At 34.6% G+C, this 17,306-nt stretch overlaps 1 protein-coding gene across 1 annotated transcript; it reads left to right on the top strand.

Moving 5' to 3' along the window:
- Positions 1 to 3,495: 3,495 nt before the first annotated feature.
- LOC132175862 (protein Asterix) lies at positions 3,496 to 5,289 on the top strand. The gene is made up of 3 exons (XM_059587937.1): positions 3,496 to 3,711; positions 3,837 to 3,937; positions 5,013 to 5,289. Exons 1-3 carry the CDS (start codon positions 3,556 to 3,558, stop codon positions 5,074 to 5,076), a joined length of 321 nt encoding a protein of 106 aa, XP_059443920.1. The 5' UTR covers positions 3,496 to 3,555; the 3' UTR covers positions 5,077 to 5,289.
- Positions 5,290 to 17,306: the final 12,017 nt, after the last annotated feature.

Here is a 17,306-nt window from a genome sequence, read left to right as displayed (position 1 = left end):
TATTATGTCTCTTACAGCTTCCTCTACTTTAACTAGAGTCCTTGTGCTTTCTGTCCTTAATTTCATTAGATTCTTGAGGGAAAATTCTCTTCCCTTGGACAAATTTGTCAACAGTATAAAAGAAAGAAAATGGCTAAGGACATCACGGGGTGACAGATCTCCAGTTGGATCTGTTTTGTTTGATGTCGAATGGAAAATTGCATCTCAAATAAGTGACATCCCCTTTATTGATATACATTACTATGGGGAAGAAATCCTTTCTTTTAAAGAGGAGATGAAGTCGCTTGGTGTGCGAATTGGATTCTGTAAAAGTTACAACCTCGTTGTAGACAATTTGAGGCCCTCTTCACGGTTGACTTTGCTGACAGCTGAGGCTGTTCATGTGATTCTTGAATGTATACGTCATTCTAGATCGTCCAACAAACTCATTGAGGCATTGAAAGGTGTGAAATGCTTCAAGTCAAACATGGGTTACAATTCTCCTGGAGAATGTTTCTTGTTTGACTCACAATGGGGTTGCATCCTACAGATTTTCAGAGGTTTCCCATTGATTGATGATGGTTTTTATGGAAGCAGCATCTCGTCTTACAGAATCGAGTTGAAGAAAACAGGGGTGAAGGTGGATTTTCAGGATGCGGTCATGGTATTTGCTCAAACTTTCAGGCAGCACGCGTCTTCCATGTCAAAAGAAACTCGGCTTGGTGTTTATAGACCTCCAAGTAGTTGCATTCCGTTTGGGCCAGATTGGCAATCAATTTCTCCAATTACTGTTCTCCTTTCATAGATGATAGTGACAACTATTATGGCAAGGACATTCATGAATTCATGGACGAGCTGAAGACGATGGGGGTTGTTGTTGATATCAAAGATGGTGTGAGGATGGTAGCTGCTAGTCTTTATTTTCCTCAAGATCACTCCTGCATAACTCCAGATAATGTTCTTAAGCTGCTAGAATGCCTCCGCATTTTACTGCAAGATAGGAATTATTCATTTCCGGGCAAATTCTGGGAAGAAATATCTCAGAAATGGCTGAAGACCCATGTTGGTTATAGGCCTCCAAAAGAGTGCTTATTGTTCACTTCTCGTTGGGGCTCTTATTTGAAGCATACTGATGGACCTTTTCTTGATGAGGGCTTTTATAGTTCTAGTATTACATCTTACAGAGAAGAACTCAGAGCAATTGGGGTTACCGTTGACGTGGAAAATGGATGCCGATTGATTTCCATCTTGATCAATTTTCTATTATTGTTCGAATTTACAACTACTTGAGCGAGTTTAATTGGAAGCCAGACAGTGAAGCTACAAGAGGATTTGGATCCCAAATGAAAGTCAGATGGGTAAGTGGGTCGGCCCTGGAGAATGTGTTTTGCATGACAAGGATGGTCTCTTCAGTTTGCAGTTGCAAGTTTTGGAGAAACACTATGATCCAAAGTTATTGAACTTTTTCTCCAATGCTTTCCTTGTTAGGCACAATCCTTCAGTTGATGATTACTGCAAGCTCTGGAAGGTTTGGGAAAGTTCAGGACAACCATTGTCGAATGCTGACTGTTGTAAGTTCTGGGTGTATGTTTCGAAGCACTGGAGTGAAAAAACTAGGAAAACTATGGCTGGTAGCTTGGTGAAATTGCCCGTTGGTTCAGGCTCAGATGGAATTTTGCTGTCCAGCAAGCATGATGTTTTCATTGCTGACGATCTCCAACTGAAGGATCTGTTTGAGCACTTTTATCCTCAACCTATAGTTGTATGGTACCCTCATGAAAGCTTGCCTTCTTTACCTCGGAGAAAGATGGTTGAAATGTGCAGAAAAATTGGGGTTCGCACAATATCTGAATCTGTGCACAAGGAAGAATCAGTGGATGTTGTTGATCTTAAGCAAGTGAACCCAAAGGAGACTCTGCTTAAAAAAGGGATGGTTAGACTCATCCTTGGTTTTCTTGCTGACCCTACAAGGAAAATCGAAATGGAAACGAGGCATGACGCTAACAAAAGGCTTCTGAATATTACTTTCCTTGAGACATTTGAACCCATTACTGTGAACTATAGTTTATCACTTTCTTATGGGGAAATTGTGAAAGCAAAAGCAACCCGGGTGATGCTTTGGGATAGAGAGTCTTCAAAGTTTGTAGCACAGAAGGTGGACAGGTGTGGTGGATACAAGAATATCATCGAATATGCAACATATTTTTCTGAAGCAATATCTGAGGGTTTGTTGTGGGATAACAACGATCATATTGGTCCACTCTCTGAGCTCATCAAGTTGGGCTTCATGATGGAATTTAATGAAGAAGCAGTCGGATTTTTAATGAACTCCAAGAGTCTGCAGATTTTCTTGGAGGACTTCAACGCCTTTTGCCTCCCTGTAAGCACCACACCTCCTAATTTGTAAGAAATTTGTACAATTCTTATTGATGCCATAAGCAAGTAGCGGGCTGTTTGAGGGCTACATAATAGTTTGAGGAGACTTAACATTATATATATATAGTAGTAGTTTGTGGGCTACATAACTTTTTACTTATTTTAATTATGAAGAGTATTATTTATTTCGAAGTACTTACTCCCTAATTTAACAGTAGAAATCACTGTTGACATGGCAAAAACCTCCAAAAGGGGTGATCAAGCTAAATTGGAATGAGTCTCTTTATATTTAAAACAAGAAGATGGGTGTAAGAGTGATTGTCTGAGATGATACAGTGCTAGTATTGATATCTATGTGTGCCACAGTTCTTTTCATTTTCGACCCAACGGTAGTAGAGGCGGTGGCAGCCTAGAAAAGCAGTTGTGTTTTGTTTTGAATTGAGCCCTAGCGGGCCCAACACTCATTATCAAAGGAGATGCACTAAAAATAGTAAATGCTTTGCGACAAGATATGATCAATTTATAGAGGATACCAACACAGTTCTTAATAGTCTACCATCATGCTTCATTGCTTTGTATGTCACATTCGTTGAGAGGTTAACGAACTCATACATTAGCAAAGCTACTCTCCATCAATCCCTCAATCAAGTATGGTTGGAGGACAATCCTGTTTTCATTCAAAGCATTGATCTTGCTAAGCAAGATTTTTGTCCATGATTTATAATAATAATAAAATAAAAAAAACTATGAATCCTTTTAAAAAAATAAAAAAGTAGAAATCGCTGTTGATTTGAGGAATGAGATGAAGTAGATAAATGTTACACAAACTCTCATTCTCATTTTTAAATACATATTTCTTAACGTAACATTTATTTATTATTATTATTATTTTTGATTTGTCCACATAAGAGAATGAGATGAGAAATTCGAACTAGTGATCTCCGCTTTATGAGGTGTAATCCATAGCCGATTAAGCTACCCTTAGAGATTTTTAAAATCATTATTGGATTTTAGATCTATTACAATTCACTATTTTTTTTTTTAAAACAAGTTTGTGTCAAATGAGAATTTTAAATGTCATGTTTTTGTATATAATTTCTCTTTTATTTTACATATTTAAACGCCACGGCAATTAAAACGAAAGAAAATCATCACCGGATCCGTGTCTCCCACTTCTGCTTTCGGTCGCGCGAGAGAGAGATGTCGTCGCACGGGAACGCAGCGTCGGTGAACGATCCACGTCAGCCATCAGCGGCGAAGCCCTACGTGGCGCCGATGGTGTCCCCGCAAGATCTCCCTGTCGATTACTCCGGTTTCATCGCCGTCATCTTCGGCATCGCCGGCGTCATGTTCCGGGTCCGTCAAAATCAAAGTTCCTTCCTTCAATTTTTCTGATTTATTATATACATGCATACATACGTACAAACATATATTTGTGCCTCAGAAATTTGAGTTCTTGCTTGCAATTTGATGTTGTGCAGTACAAGCTAAGCTCGTGGCTTGCTATTGTATTCTGCGCCCAATCGCTCGTCAACATGCGGAATGTCGAGAATGACCTCAAGCAGATCTCCATGGCCATGATGTATGTATATGTGCTTGTATTTCTTTCGCCTACATTCTGCCTCATCGTACGAATCTATCTGATGCAATTTTTTTGTATGTCTGTATTGGTGAAATAAATTCTTAGGGTTTGCTTGATCTTCTCCAACATTGTCAAATAAGTGTTCAACATGCAGATAGTTTTTTCTTTTCTTTTTTACTAGAGAATTAATTTGTATTTTGCTGGTTCCCCACAATTATATCGCTGAGCGCTCGATTGAACATATTGGAGATACTAGGAAATTTGTAACAAATTCGAGTTATCTACGTACAATTTCCTTAGGTAGTTAATTTTTAGATTGTGTCAATGGTAGGTAGGTTTAGATACACACAGTTAACTTTGGTGGTTATCCACTTGCTGATTGTAATTTGCTTGTTCGGTTGTTCCTCTGGAGTATGGACTTATAGAGTTAAGATGCAAAGTTACAGAGAAAAATATGAGAGTAAAGTTGTTCCCATTAATGCTTTTATCAAAATTTATAAACAAACAAGTAGATAAAAGGGTGACAGACCTATACTTCTTAAGCCATATGCAACTGAAAGAAGGAGACTAATTCGTCAACTTTCGGGTATCTGTTCTTGGTAGGATAGGTTTGAAGACCTTATCTTAGTTGTCTATATGAAAGCAGTCATTGTATGCCTATTAAGTTTTATATCTGCTGGAACACTGCAAGAAGAGACTAGTGCAACCTTTGCCTAATGTGTACCTCTCAGTGCAATTTTAGGGCTTCATTGTGTGCAAAATCTTGGCATATAATCGGAGAAAACATACTATCGCAGCCAAAAAGCAGAATAAGCTAAAGTACAGGGGATTCCCAAAGTCAGTATTTCGACAAAATGTAGTGTAGTACACTCCAAATTATTGGTTTACCTTCTATTTGGAAAATTTTACTGGTTCCTTTTTTGATGACTTTCAACCTTCAATGTGTCAGCCTTTTCTTATCTCTGCTTTAATATGATGGTGTTATTGTTTCACTCAGTTTACTAGTAATGTGTCAGAATTATGACATATTTGATTTATTGCTATTACTAATTTGATTATACTTTCTGAACACCAGGTTTGCTATTATGGGATTAGTAACAAACTACTTTGGGCCTGCTCGACCCGGTGCACAAAGTTAAGATTTCATGGTCCACAGAGTCAAGACAAACTGAGATGACAGTTTGAAGGTTCCTTTCTTTGATGGTGTTTTATTATTATTCCGGGGGATACTGTTAATGAAATTTGCTGTAACAAATTTGTAGGAAGACTAAAATCTACCTATGATATTGAAATTCTTTTCCATTATTCCTCACGCCTCCCCCCCTCTCTGCAATGAAACTGCCTTTTCGTATGACTTCATCTTTCTTAATTTGTATGGGCATCTTCTATGAGGGTCTTGCTCAAATTAAAAGGTTTCAATTATGGCTCTACCATGATGGTATGGCCTTTGGATAGGGCTCCTCCTCTCAACATGCTAAGACTAGTGGGCAGGTTGTTGCATTACCAATTTACTAACTTCATGTTTCAGATATCAATCATCACAAATAGAAGGACAATATGGCAGGTTGTTTGTCTGCGTTCAGTTAAACATAAATCTCAGGGGAAAATTGTTGCTTTGAAGTTTTAAAGGATGGGAAAAGAAAGTTGAGCGCTTATGATTCAAACTGGGTTAGGAAATATTGAATTTTAAAGGGTTTTAAGGGGCTGGAAATAGGAAGCATCTTGCAAGACTTTTCAGTGGCAGCTGCTTGTCAGGTAAAAATTCAGGAATTTAGGGTTCTAATAGAGCAAGGGAAGGGTATTGTTTGGAGGTGAAACATGAAGTCGGAAAGGGTAAAGCTTTAGTACTCTGAAAGATTGTACATATCATCACAATACAAAGTAGCGAGATGAAATCCAAGAAATTGGAGAGTTATCTTTCTAAGTAGTTTCTTCCTGTCATAACTAAAACCTATTACTGTTATGTTGTTAATGTTGAACACTATTCAATTCCAACGAAGTGGGAGAGTCACACGTTCAAGAAAAATCAAATCGTCATTAAAAGAATGAAGATGCATTTGAGGGCTATAATGGGTACAAAATCATGTTAGTGAACTATCTCTCTAAATAATTTCTCATTTTATAACTAAAACTTATTACTCTTCCGTTGTTAATCTCAAATACTACCAAATTCAAACGGCATGGGAGAGTCAAGTATTTAAGAAAATTTAAACCGTTGTTAAAAGAATGCGCAATTCTAGGAAGAAGATGCATTCGGGAGCTCCAAATTGTTAATATACTCATTACATTGTCCCAGTCCAGTATAATGGGTACAAAATCGTGTAACCCAGCCATTTTGGATTAAATGGAGAATGTAATACATACCGGGATCAATCCTTACTTTGTTGTATAGATCATCGCAATACAAAGTAGCAAGATGAAATCCACAAAGTTGGAGAGCCATCTTTCTAAATAGTTTCTTCATGTCATAACTAAAACCTATTACTCTTCTGTTAGTAATCTCAAAAACCGTCTAATTCCAATGGTGTAGGACAGTCATGAATTAAAGAAAAGTCAAACCGTGTAAAATGAATGCATGATTGTACTAAAAAGATGCATCTAGGGCTCCAAATTTCGATAAACTCGTTACATTGTGCTAGATTCGATATAACGGGTACGAAATCGTGTAATTTGACCATTTTAAACTAAAGGAAGAGTGAAATACAAACTAGTGAAATGATATTCACGAAGTTAGAGAGCTATCTCTCTAAATAATTTCTTCATTTCATAACTTTAACCTATTACTCTTCCGTTGTTAAATCTCAAATACCGTCAAATTCCAACAACATGTGAGAGTCATGCATTCAATTAAATTTAAATTGTTGTTAAAAAAACGCATGATCTTAGGAAAAAAGACGCATCGGGGTTCCAAACTCGTCACATTGTGCCATATTCGGTATAATGAGTACAAAATCGCGTAACCCGACAATTTTGGATTAAACAGAGGATGAAATACAACTGGCAAGAGGAAATCCACAAATATCTCTAAATAGTTTTTTCATTTCATAACTAAAAGATATTACTCTTCTGTTGTTGATTTCAAACACCGTCCAATTCCAACAGCGTTGGAGAATCATGAATTCAAGAAAAGTCAAACCACTGTAAAAAGAACACACGATTATACGAAAAAGATGCATCAGGGGATCCAAATTTTGATATACTCGTCAATTTATGCCAGATTCGTGTAGCCCAACCATTTTGGACTAAAGGAAAAATGGAATATAAACTGGGGTCAATCCTTACCATGTTGTACATATCCACACAATACAAACTGCCAATATAAAATCTTCAAAATTGGAGAGTTATTTATCTAAATAGTTTCTTTATTTTAAAACTAAAACTTATTACTTTTCCGTTATTAATCTCAAATACCGTCCAATTCCAACAACATCAGAGATTCATGCATTCAAGAAATGTCAACCCGTTGTTTTCTAGTAAGAAAATGAGTTCGAGGCCTCCAAATAAGGCTGGCCCAACCGCTAGGCTAGTTAGGTCGGCGCCTAGAGCTCAAGATTTCTAAGGCCCAAAATATTTTTTAATAAGGCCAAAAAAATTTGCATAAAGGCCCTCAACATGCTTTTTTTAGGCCTTCAACATGGTTTAAGAAAAATATTATTAGTTGTTTATAATATCAAGGCACCAACATGCTTTCTTGAGGCCTTCAACATGCTTTAAAATAATAATATTATTATTTTTTTAATAATATGGAGACCTTCTGCACAACGGTCACGAGGCCCTCAACAGTCAACATGTTTTAAAAAAATATTATTATTTGTTTATAATATCGAGACCCTCTATAAAATAAGAATAAGAAAAAAAAAAAAATCTGAGAATCCCACAAACTTGTCTGTTGTGGTTATTTTGAAGAAGAGAAATACTACACATTCCAAATTTTATTCCAAAAAATGAGTTCCCAAATTATGTGTCACAATCCCATGAATTGGTGACACACTTTCCAAAATAATAAATTTTATGAGATGATGACACATTATTTGGGAACTCATTTTTTGGAAGAAAATTTGGGATGTGTAGCACTCCTTTTATAGAAATCCAACCCCCCAGAAAAGGTTAAAATGTTCAACTTTTCACATTTCAAAAAGGTTAAAATGGTTATTTTGCAATATAAGAAAATACTGAAAGACAAAAATAAGCCTACTTAATTTAAGTATAAAGAACAAAGAGTAAAGACAAAATGGTAATTTTAGTCTCAAACAATGCGGAATCGGTACTTATTAGGTAAAGATTTCTTGCAATATTAAAATAAATATTATTTAAATATTAAAAAAATAAGGCCCAATTATAAAGTTTTGCCTAAGGCCCTCAAATACATTGGGCCAGCCCGGCCTCCAAATTGTTGATAAACTCGTCACATTGTGCCAGATCCAGTATGATGGGTACGGAATCGTGTATCCCGGTCATTTAGGATTAAATGGAGAATGGAATATATACCAGTAAGAAAAAATCCACGAAGTTGAAAGTTATCTCTCTAAATAATTTCTTAATTTCATAACTAAAACCTATTACTTTTCCATTGTTAATCTCAAACAACGTCAAATTCCAACGGTGTGAGAGAGTCATGCATTCAAGAAAAGTCAAATGGTTGTCAAAAGAACACACAATTGTAGGAAAAAGCTACATTCGGGGGATTCAAATTGTTGATAAACTCAACATATTGTGCAAGATCCGGTATAATAGGTGCAAAGTCGTGTAACTCAGCTATTTTGGATTAAAGGGAGAATGTAATACATACTAGGGTCGAACCTTACTTTTTTGTACAAATCATCACAATACAAATCGGCAAGATTAAATTCACGAAGTTGGAGAGCTATCTCTCTAAATAATTTCTTCATTTCATAACTAAAACCTATTACTCCTTCATTGTTTATTTCAAACATTGTCCAATTCCAACGGCGTGTGAGAGTCATACATTCCAGAAAAGTCAAACCGTTAAAAAAAAAACGAATGATATAGGAAAAAGATGCATCCGAGGGCTCCAAATTTGGATAAACTCATCACATTTTGTCAGATCCGGTATAATGGGTATGAAATCGTGTAACCAAGCAATTTTTTTGAATTAAAGGAAAAATGGAATACAAACCAGGTTCGATACTTACTATGTTGTACAGATCCCCATAATACAAACCGAAAAAATAAATTTACGAAGTTGGAAAGCTATCTCTTTAAATAGTTTATTCATTTCAAAACTAAAACTTATTAATTTTCCGTTTTTAATCTCAAACACCATCCAATTGCAACGACGTGGGAGAGTTATGCATTCAAGAAAAGTCAGACCGTTTTAAAAGAATGCACGACTCTAGGAAGAAGATCATCCAAGATCTCCAAATTGTTGAAACCTCATTCCATTTCCAGCAAATTGATTTGAATAGGTGCAAACGGGAAACTTTTCATCTTCACGAATAAAGAACTACCATTCCCTCTCCCCATTTGGAAATGTCACTGCAATCCAATAAGAAATACATTTATGACTAGCTACATTAATTGTTTTGTTATTCTAAGCAAATTATGGGAAACATAGGAATGAAAAGAGGATGGGCTTCCCGACAACCGACCCAATAGCATTGAAAATAAGAACAAAAAATAAGTAATGAACTAAAAGATGACTCAATCCTGGCATTAAAAGCCAAGAAATGGATTGAACAAATCAATTTTTGAAGTAAGCCAAGAACAACACTAGCAAAATAAAATAAAAAACCAAAAATAAGAAGTGGAGGCGGTGGGGAGGCGTGTGTAAGGCACATGCACGGGTGTAGACCATGAGCTGACTTATGAAGCAGCCCTTACAATCCCACCAATAATTGTATTTGCATCTTAATTACGTTAAGCTTTCATTGTCGATTGGTCCCTCATCCTCCTCCATAGAGTTAGGGAGCTCCCGAAGATATGCTTATTGAGAAAATGTTCAAACATAACTGCATATGGTAAGTTGGTCATTGCCTTAGAATTATAGTCAAAAAGCTGAGGATAAAGAAACAAAACCTTAAATATCAAATATATATATATAAAGCTCAGTTGTATTGATAATGAGTTCTTATTGAGATAATGAGTTCTTATATATTGAGATCTTGGATGACAAAATATGTAAAATAATGATTGAATTAGAATACTAAAGAGACAAACTTTTAGTTAGATTAATCTCAGAAATATGATAGTTCTTTTAAGAAGTAAAGAAATGAATTATAAGTATATAGCATATTTTCCTGACAACACATAACTCAAGACACTAAAGGATGCATTTTGAGTTCAATTCAAGTTTAAAATAATTATTGGTATGCTTTATAATACCTTTAGAAAATTAAAAAAATTCTTAAAATTATGGTTAATAACTTTTTTAGTACATGGGTTTGCAGTTTTTTAATTTTTCTCACCTACGGTACTAAAATAGTCATAAATAGTATTTGACTTACAAGAAAAGACTAACTTTATACTTCCGTTAAGTTTTGTTACACTCCTTCACACATGTCACTATATAAAAATGCCATGTGTCCTAAAAATTAAAAATAATAATAAAAAACCTAAACCTAAAAAAGAAAAAATTGAAAAATTCATGGGGTGGCCGGCCATCACATTTTGGCCCATTGGGTGGCCACCCCCATTTTAGGTTTAGTTTTTTATTTTTATTTTTATTATTTTTGTAGAACAAGTGGCATTTCTCGACACGTGGCATTCCATTAGTTTAGACTAACGGAACTTAACGTAGGTATCAAGTTGGTCTTTTCCTGTAGGTCATGTACCGTTTGTGACTATTTTGGAATCCTAGGTAGTAAAAAAATAAAAAACTGCAAACCTAGGTACTCAAAAAAGTTATTAACCCTTAAAATTATTTAAAAAAATAAAATAAACAAAAAAAAAATGAAAAATTGAGCTACCCCTTGGTTTATTTTTATTTTTATTTTTATAGTTTTTTAGTTTTAGTTTTATTTTTTGTTTCAAATTTATAAGCATTTTTTTTTCTTATTAAAATTTTTATTTTTGCTGACTTTTGGAGAGACATTGAAATTTTTTGATGATTTAAAAAAAGAAAGAAAAAAAAGATTACAGTTAATAGTTTAGAAAAACATTAACAATGAAGTTTTTTTGGTTAGTTTTGAGATATAGTCATAAAATGATAAAATTCAGCCTTTCCCTTTCTAAATGTCGTCTTGAAAATTAATTGTCTGAATATCTCACTAGTCTTTTTGTTTGTTAATTGTTTTTGACGTATCTAATCCAAAGTGTGCAATAAGCCTAAAAGCCCGTCCAGGTCCCACAAAAAATTCCATAATTAGTTAATTGTTAATGTTTTTGTTTGATAAAGAGTTCTTATTGAGATCTTATATGACAAAATATGTAAAATAATGATTGAATAAGAATACTAAAAAGACAAATTTTCACTTAGATACTCATAAGTATGATAATTATTTTAAGAAGTAAAGAAAGGAATTATAAGTATATTGTATATTTTCCTTACAACACATAACTCAAGGACACTGAAGGATGCATTTTGAGTTCAGTTCAAGAATAGAATAATTATTGGTAACACTACAAAAAAAATGACATAAAGTCGGCGTTTCCAATTCCAGCGTTTAGGGAAAACACCATGTAAAACGACATATGCCAATGTGTTGTGTGGATGCCGGGAATGGGCTAGCAATGGCAGTGCTTTTAGATGAAACGTTGTCCTTGGGTCAGCTTGGCCAGCGTTTGTAAAAAAAACTATGTCCATTTTGGGGTAAGGGGTCGTTTCTTTCCATGTTTATTAAACGTTGTACTTTCTTTTGTCGAAAACCCAATCTATTCATACCCAAGCGTTGAAGACAGGGGTGTTGAAGTCTTGAAGATAGGGGCGGAGGGAGGGGGTCGAAAGGGGGAAAAAAATTCCTTTCCTGCCGGTAAAAATCTTCCATATATATCCTAGTTTTCCATCCTCAATATAATATTAAAAAAATATTGATACAAATTTTATTAAATAATTAAAAAAAAAATTGAAACTCCACTTTCTCAGCAACTGAACAGTAGAAAAAAAAAAATCAAAATTAGAAACTAGGAAAGATTACGGGTCCTCGTCTTTTTACCTTGTTTCTTCCTCTTCTCGTTTGTCTTCCCGTCCACTAAGTGACGCACAAGTGCTGAATCTCATCAAGCAGAACATCACGAACTCGGGCACATCCTCCTTTGCCGACGTCAACATATGACGCCGGCGAATCTACCTTCTTCGGCATTTGAAGAAGATACCGTACTTGAGATTATTTTCACCAGCATTAGCTGAAAACGACGACAAAAACCTTTGCCGACACTGTCTTACCCTGCGATTACAACAAACGCTGGGATTACAATTCCCAACATTTGTTTTGTCTTTCCCAGCGCTTTTTGGCCGCCGGGAAAACGCCAATTTTTTGTAGTGTAAGCTTTATAATATTTTGATGATAATGTGGTAAAGTAAAAGAGGATGGGCTTCCCGGCAACTAACCCAATAGTGTTGAATTTTATTTTATTTATTTATTTATTTTTTAAATATTTTTTTTAAAGTAATGAACTAAAAAATGACTCGATTCTCTATATATTTGGCTAAAAGCCAAGAAATGAATTGTACAAAGCGATTTTTGAAGTAAGCCAAGAGACTGATGTGCCATTGAAGAAGGAGATACATGCTAATTGTTCCCTCGCTTATTCCTGGCCTTGAATCTTGTTATTGGTTACATAATCTTACAACGCCAGACAGGCGATACTATTGCTTCACGTGTCAGCCATTTAAATTCGAAACTATTGTTTCACGTGTCAGCCATTTAAATTTTAGAGGACAAGAAATTGTATTTTGAGAATAAAAGTAATAGGATTTTTTTTAACGACTAAAGGAATTATTGATTTTATTCGGCCTTAGATGATTTAATAAGTTTTAAATTGTTAAAGTGTGATTAGTTGAGCATGAGACATGCATAAATATGTGTTTCAAGCAAACAACTAAAAGTGGATTAAGTGGAAGGCCAAAATGCAGAAAATAATTATGTAATTTGTACATAAACTTATAACTTATATATGTGAGCAAGGATCTTCTTGAGACGTTGTTAATAATGAGATCTTATTGAAATCTCGGATGGACATGCATAACTATGTGTTTCGAGCAAACAAATAAATGTAGATTAAGTTGAAGACACAATGCAGAAAGCAATTCTGTAATTGTACATAAACTTATAACTTAGATATGTGAGCATGACTTTTCTTGAGACCTCGTTGATAATGAGATTATTGAGACCACGGATAACAAAATATGTAATAATGATTTGTTCTTGAGTTTTTCTCATATATGTAAAGACACTTTTATTTATTGTCAATTTATTCAATCATAGTTCAATTTGGCACAATGTAACATCATTTATATGAGTTACCGAAATACTAGATTAAAACCTGCTCGGTATCAATAAGAAATATAGGTAGAGCACTTACAAATCTTAAGTTAAAGAAAATAGTTACTACCAAATTGCAAATGAGCAAACAAATAAATGTAGATTTTCTCCTAGACATGCTAGCATCAGTAGGCTTGCAACCAGGAACGGAGCTTGAAAGTCTTCTGGGCAGGGGCCGAAGAATAAAAAAAAAAAAAATTAAAATAGAAAGGCCAAAGCATATTTGATAAATATATAAAAATTAAAGATTAAATTAATATGTAAAAATAAAATCAATATCAATTCAGTGTTAAAAAAACAAAAAAAAAAACGAAAGAAACACGTAAAACAATAGAATATAATAGCTTTCATATGTCACATTCTCCAATTGATTGTTTAGACTTCTAATTAACATAATCTCCAAATTATGGGACCGTTGAAATTAGGAATTAAGTTAAGAAAAATAAGCTAAAAAAGTACAATCTGCATGGGGTAGTTTTGTACTGCTTCTGTGTTGCGAATTGTGTTGCTGCATAGGTAATCTAAGTAGTTATGCTATATGTTGTGGTTATTGTTCTGTGTCTAGGAAAGATAAAAACAAATAATAGTCAATAGCTAGCTGTGGTGTATCAATTTGGTTTGCAAACCATTATTGATAACCTTATTGGTTTCCAAATTGATAACCAAAAATATCAATTTGGTTTGCAAACCATTATTATTTCTGTACCATGATTATAATAAGAAACCATAAAGAATAAGAAAAAAAAAAAAAAAGGTTTGCAGCTTTGCGACAACCTGGACTCACGATTATACGAAGAAATATAAATAAGATCAAAAATAAATTGAAAAACTAGGGCATAGATTTAATATTACTTGTTCATGACGCACCAAATGGAAATGAGTAATTTTTTGGAGCTGCACTTGATATCAACAAATCTCACCTAAAGAAGACATAAATTTTTACTATATAGAGTATTAATTTGTCTTCCAATATCATTAGATTAAGGAATAAAATCATATGCTTGCTTTTCTAGTTCGAATATTTGCGCACCATTCAGATTAACTCTTACATAGAATTCTTTTTATTGTATATTATATCTAATCACTTTTCTAATATTTTCCTATCAGATCACTTATGTAAGAATTTAAATGTGCTCATGTAAGGATTTAGATATTGAATTTTGCTAGAAATGATTTTTATATGTGATATTGAATTTTAATGTTAAATATTACATAGATATATTTTAGGAATCAAGCACTTGCCTTCCCACTAGTAGTTACCTAAAAAGCGAGTGTAAATCATTGGATGAACTTCTTAAAAAAAGAATAAATAATTGGATGATTGCATTTCAGCTTCTTGAGCCAAAAAGAAAAAAAAGAAAAAGAAGATAAAAAGATAAATAAAGAATGAAATTAAAAGAAGGGTGGTTAAATACTAAAAACCTCCTTAGTGTTTGAACTCTTTATTTTTTGCCCCTTAGGTTTTCATTTTTATGACAGAAGATACATGTAGTTTTCATAAAGACGGAGATGATACCTCCGCTAAGATTCTGTCCAAAACTCAACGAAATGTCACGTCAATACCAATCAAATTGCACAAGGGTTTTTCAAACAGATGTGGCACACATGTGATTCAAGTTCTTATAAATACACAAATGTATTTATGTACATTTATCTTCTATGTACATAACCTAGCCCTTCGTTTCTCTTTATTTCTCCTAAACAAAAAAAATACAAAACAAAAGCAACCTAGCATTTAATACTTACCAGCTATAAAAAATGATGAAAAATAAAAAGTAAAAAAATTGAACCCTAAAAATAGCTCTTGTATTCCATTCCTCGTGTCATTTTGCACAATAACCATTCCTTTGACTGCATGACAAAAATAAGGTGATTTAATATAAACTAAATTAGAGTAATTTCCAATAATTGGTCACAGTCGGTCCATATACACAACGTCCATATATATATATTCTGTCAATTTACCTTGACTCCATTATAGAATCGGTATTCTTCCATTTTCCAGTGAGTCTTCTTTGCTTCCGAAATTCTTCCAGAAAAATAAGTCAGACTTCTCTTGGTGGCAAACATATTTTGATCTCCGTTATAAATGCGAATTTCCGGAGTTGTTTTCCAAAAACCCATTCTATTTCCAACAAATCGATTTGAATCCGTGCAAACAGGGAACTTTTCATCCTGACGAATAAAGAAATACCATTTCCTCTCCCCATTTGGAAATGTCACTGCAATTAAATAAGAATGACAATTTCTGATTAACTTGGGTTTCAATCTGGGGAGGAATCAATTGACAAAAAAAACATTAAAAAAAATTTTTTACTTATTTTTTTTTTCCCTAATTTTTTTTTGGTAACAAACCAACATCATAAAGCTAACAAGCTTAGACAAATTAACTCAATCCGAATAGACTACAAACTCCTCAAAGGAGGTGAAGATAGATAGCATTTGCGAATGTAGCCCGATGAAACTTTAGCCGCAGCGCAATCTACCATCGGGAGTACGAATACCCTATTCAAACATCTAGACAAACTTCCGAAAATGCCATGGCAATTTAGATGAAAAGAAACCATGGGAAAAAGGTTTCCAAAAAGAAAATGAAAAAAAATCCACTTCACTTACAAAAAGTCTAAAACCTACCTGGATAGAGTTAAACAGAAAACACAACAATAAAACAAAATGAAAAAACAAGATATAAAGCAGAGTAAAATGTCCAAAAAAGAGCAACGTCAAAGGTGCCGGAGACGCACGGGGCCACGAAGACCAACGAAGGTGATGGAGCAGCGGGGAAGAGGTCTCACGTGCCTGCGCATGGGGGACACGCGCCTGCGAGTAAGATCTATTTGCAGGTGCGTGTTGAACACGCTCCGGTGTGTGGTGGCTGGATGGGGGAGACGCTGGTAGTAGACGAAGGCGGAGATGGCCAAGAACCTAGTGGAGTGGCGCGTGTGTTTCAGAGACATCCTAAAAATCATAGATCTGATTTTGAAAAAAATCAGATCTAGAAATTTTAAGAAAAATGCAAAATCCAGACATGGAGCGACTGATGATGGTGGTGGTCGGAGGTTTTAGGATGGAGGATGTGGTGTTGCAACTATTGGACAGAGATAAAACGCCTAAAGCGTTAGATAAGGCCTCCGATGAGGCAGATAGGGTCTCCAAAGAGACGTTTTTGGCCTCTGCAGAGGCAAGAAAAGAAGGAGAGAAAAGAAAATGGAAATATAAGGAAAAATGAGAGGAGGAGGAAGCAGAGCTACTTCGTCCATGGCTGTCGCGGGAAGGCTTGGGGGATTTATAGAAGAGAGAGAAGATAGCAAAATGTTCTCTGGGTATAGGCTTTCTCTTGAAATCCTCTTGAAGAGGCTACATCATTGCCTAGAGCAATGATAAAGAAACAAAAACTTATATACCAAATATATATATATATATATATATATATATATATATATATATATATGAAACTGTGTTTAGAAAAAACATAATGATAAAATAAAAGCAATACCTAAACTCTTGGGAGGATTGCTATAAAATTCATTTGCATCCATCTCTTGAAAATCTTGTTCATAAAAAGCCCTGCAAGACGCTTTGTTCAATAGTGATATACCAATTCTTCATCTGTTGGCTTAAACTCATAGCCGGGTGGCAATGCTTCTTGCTTGGCTTCCATAAACAAGCCAGCAGCCAAGTCTCATGCATTTAAATATGAGAAATATGAGAAATATATCTATATTCCTACGTTCCTACTTGGACTTTAACACGCAAAAGACAAATTAGTTAGTGATCTTTTCTTCCTCGTACTGCGGTTTTCCAGTATGTTTGTGTCTTGGAGTACAAGAGAAACTCTTTGGAACGATAATTATTATGTTTTGGAAAGTTTTCACCATTTGTGAGGATATGAACAAAAAGATTATCTTTGTCGCGCAGTACATGACGAA

Source organism: Corylus avellana, chromosome ca3 (assembly GCF_901000735.1).
Source record: "Corylus avellana chromosome ca3, CavTom2PMs-1.0".
NCBI lineage: Eukaryota > Viridiplantae > Streptophyta > Magnoliopsida > Fagales > Betulaceae > Corylus > Corylus avellana.
Note: the sequence above shows the minus strand (reverse complement) of the source record. Positions and strands in the feature narration are given on the sequence as shown.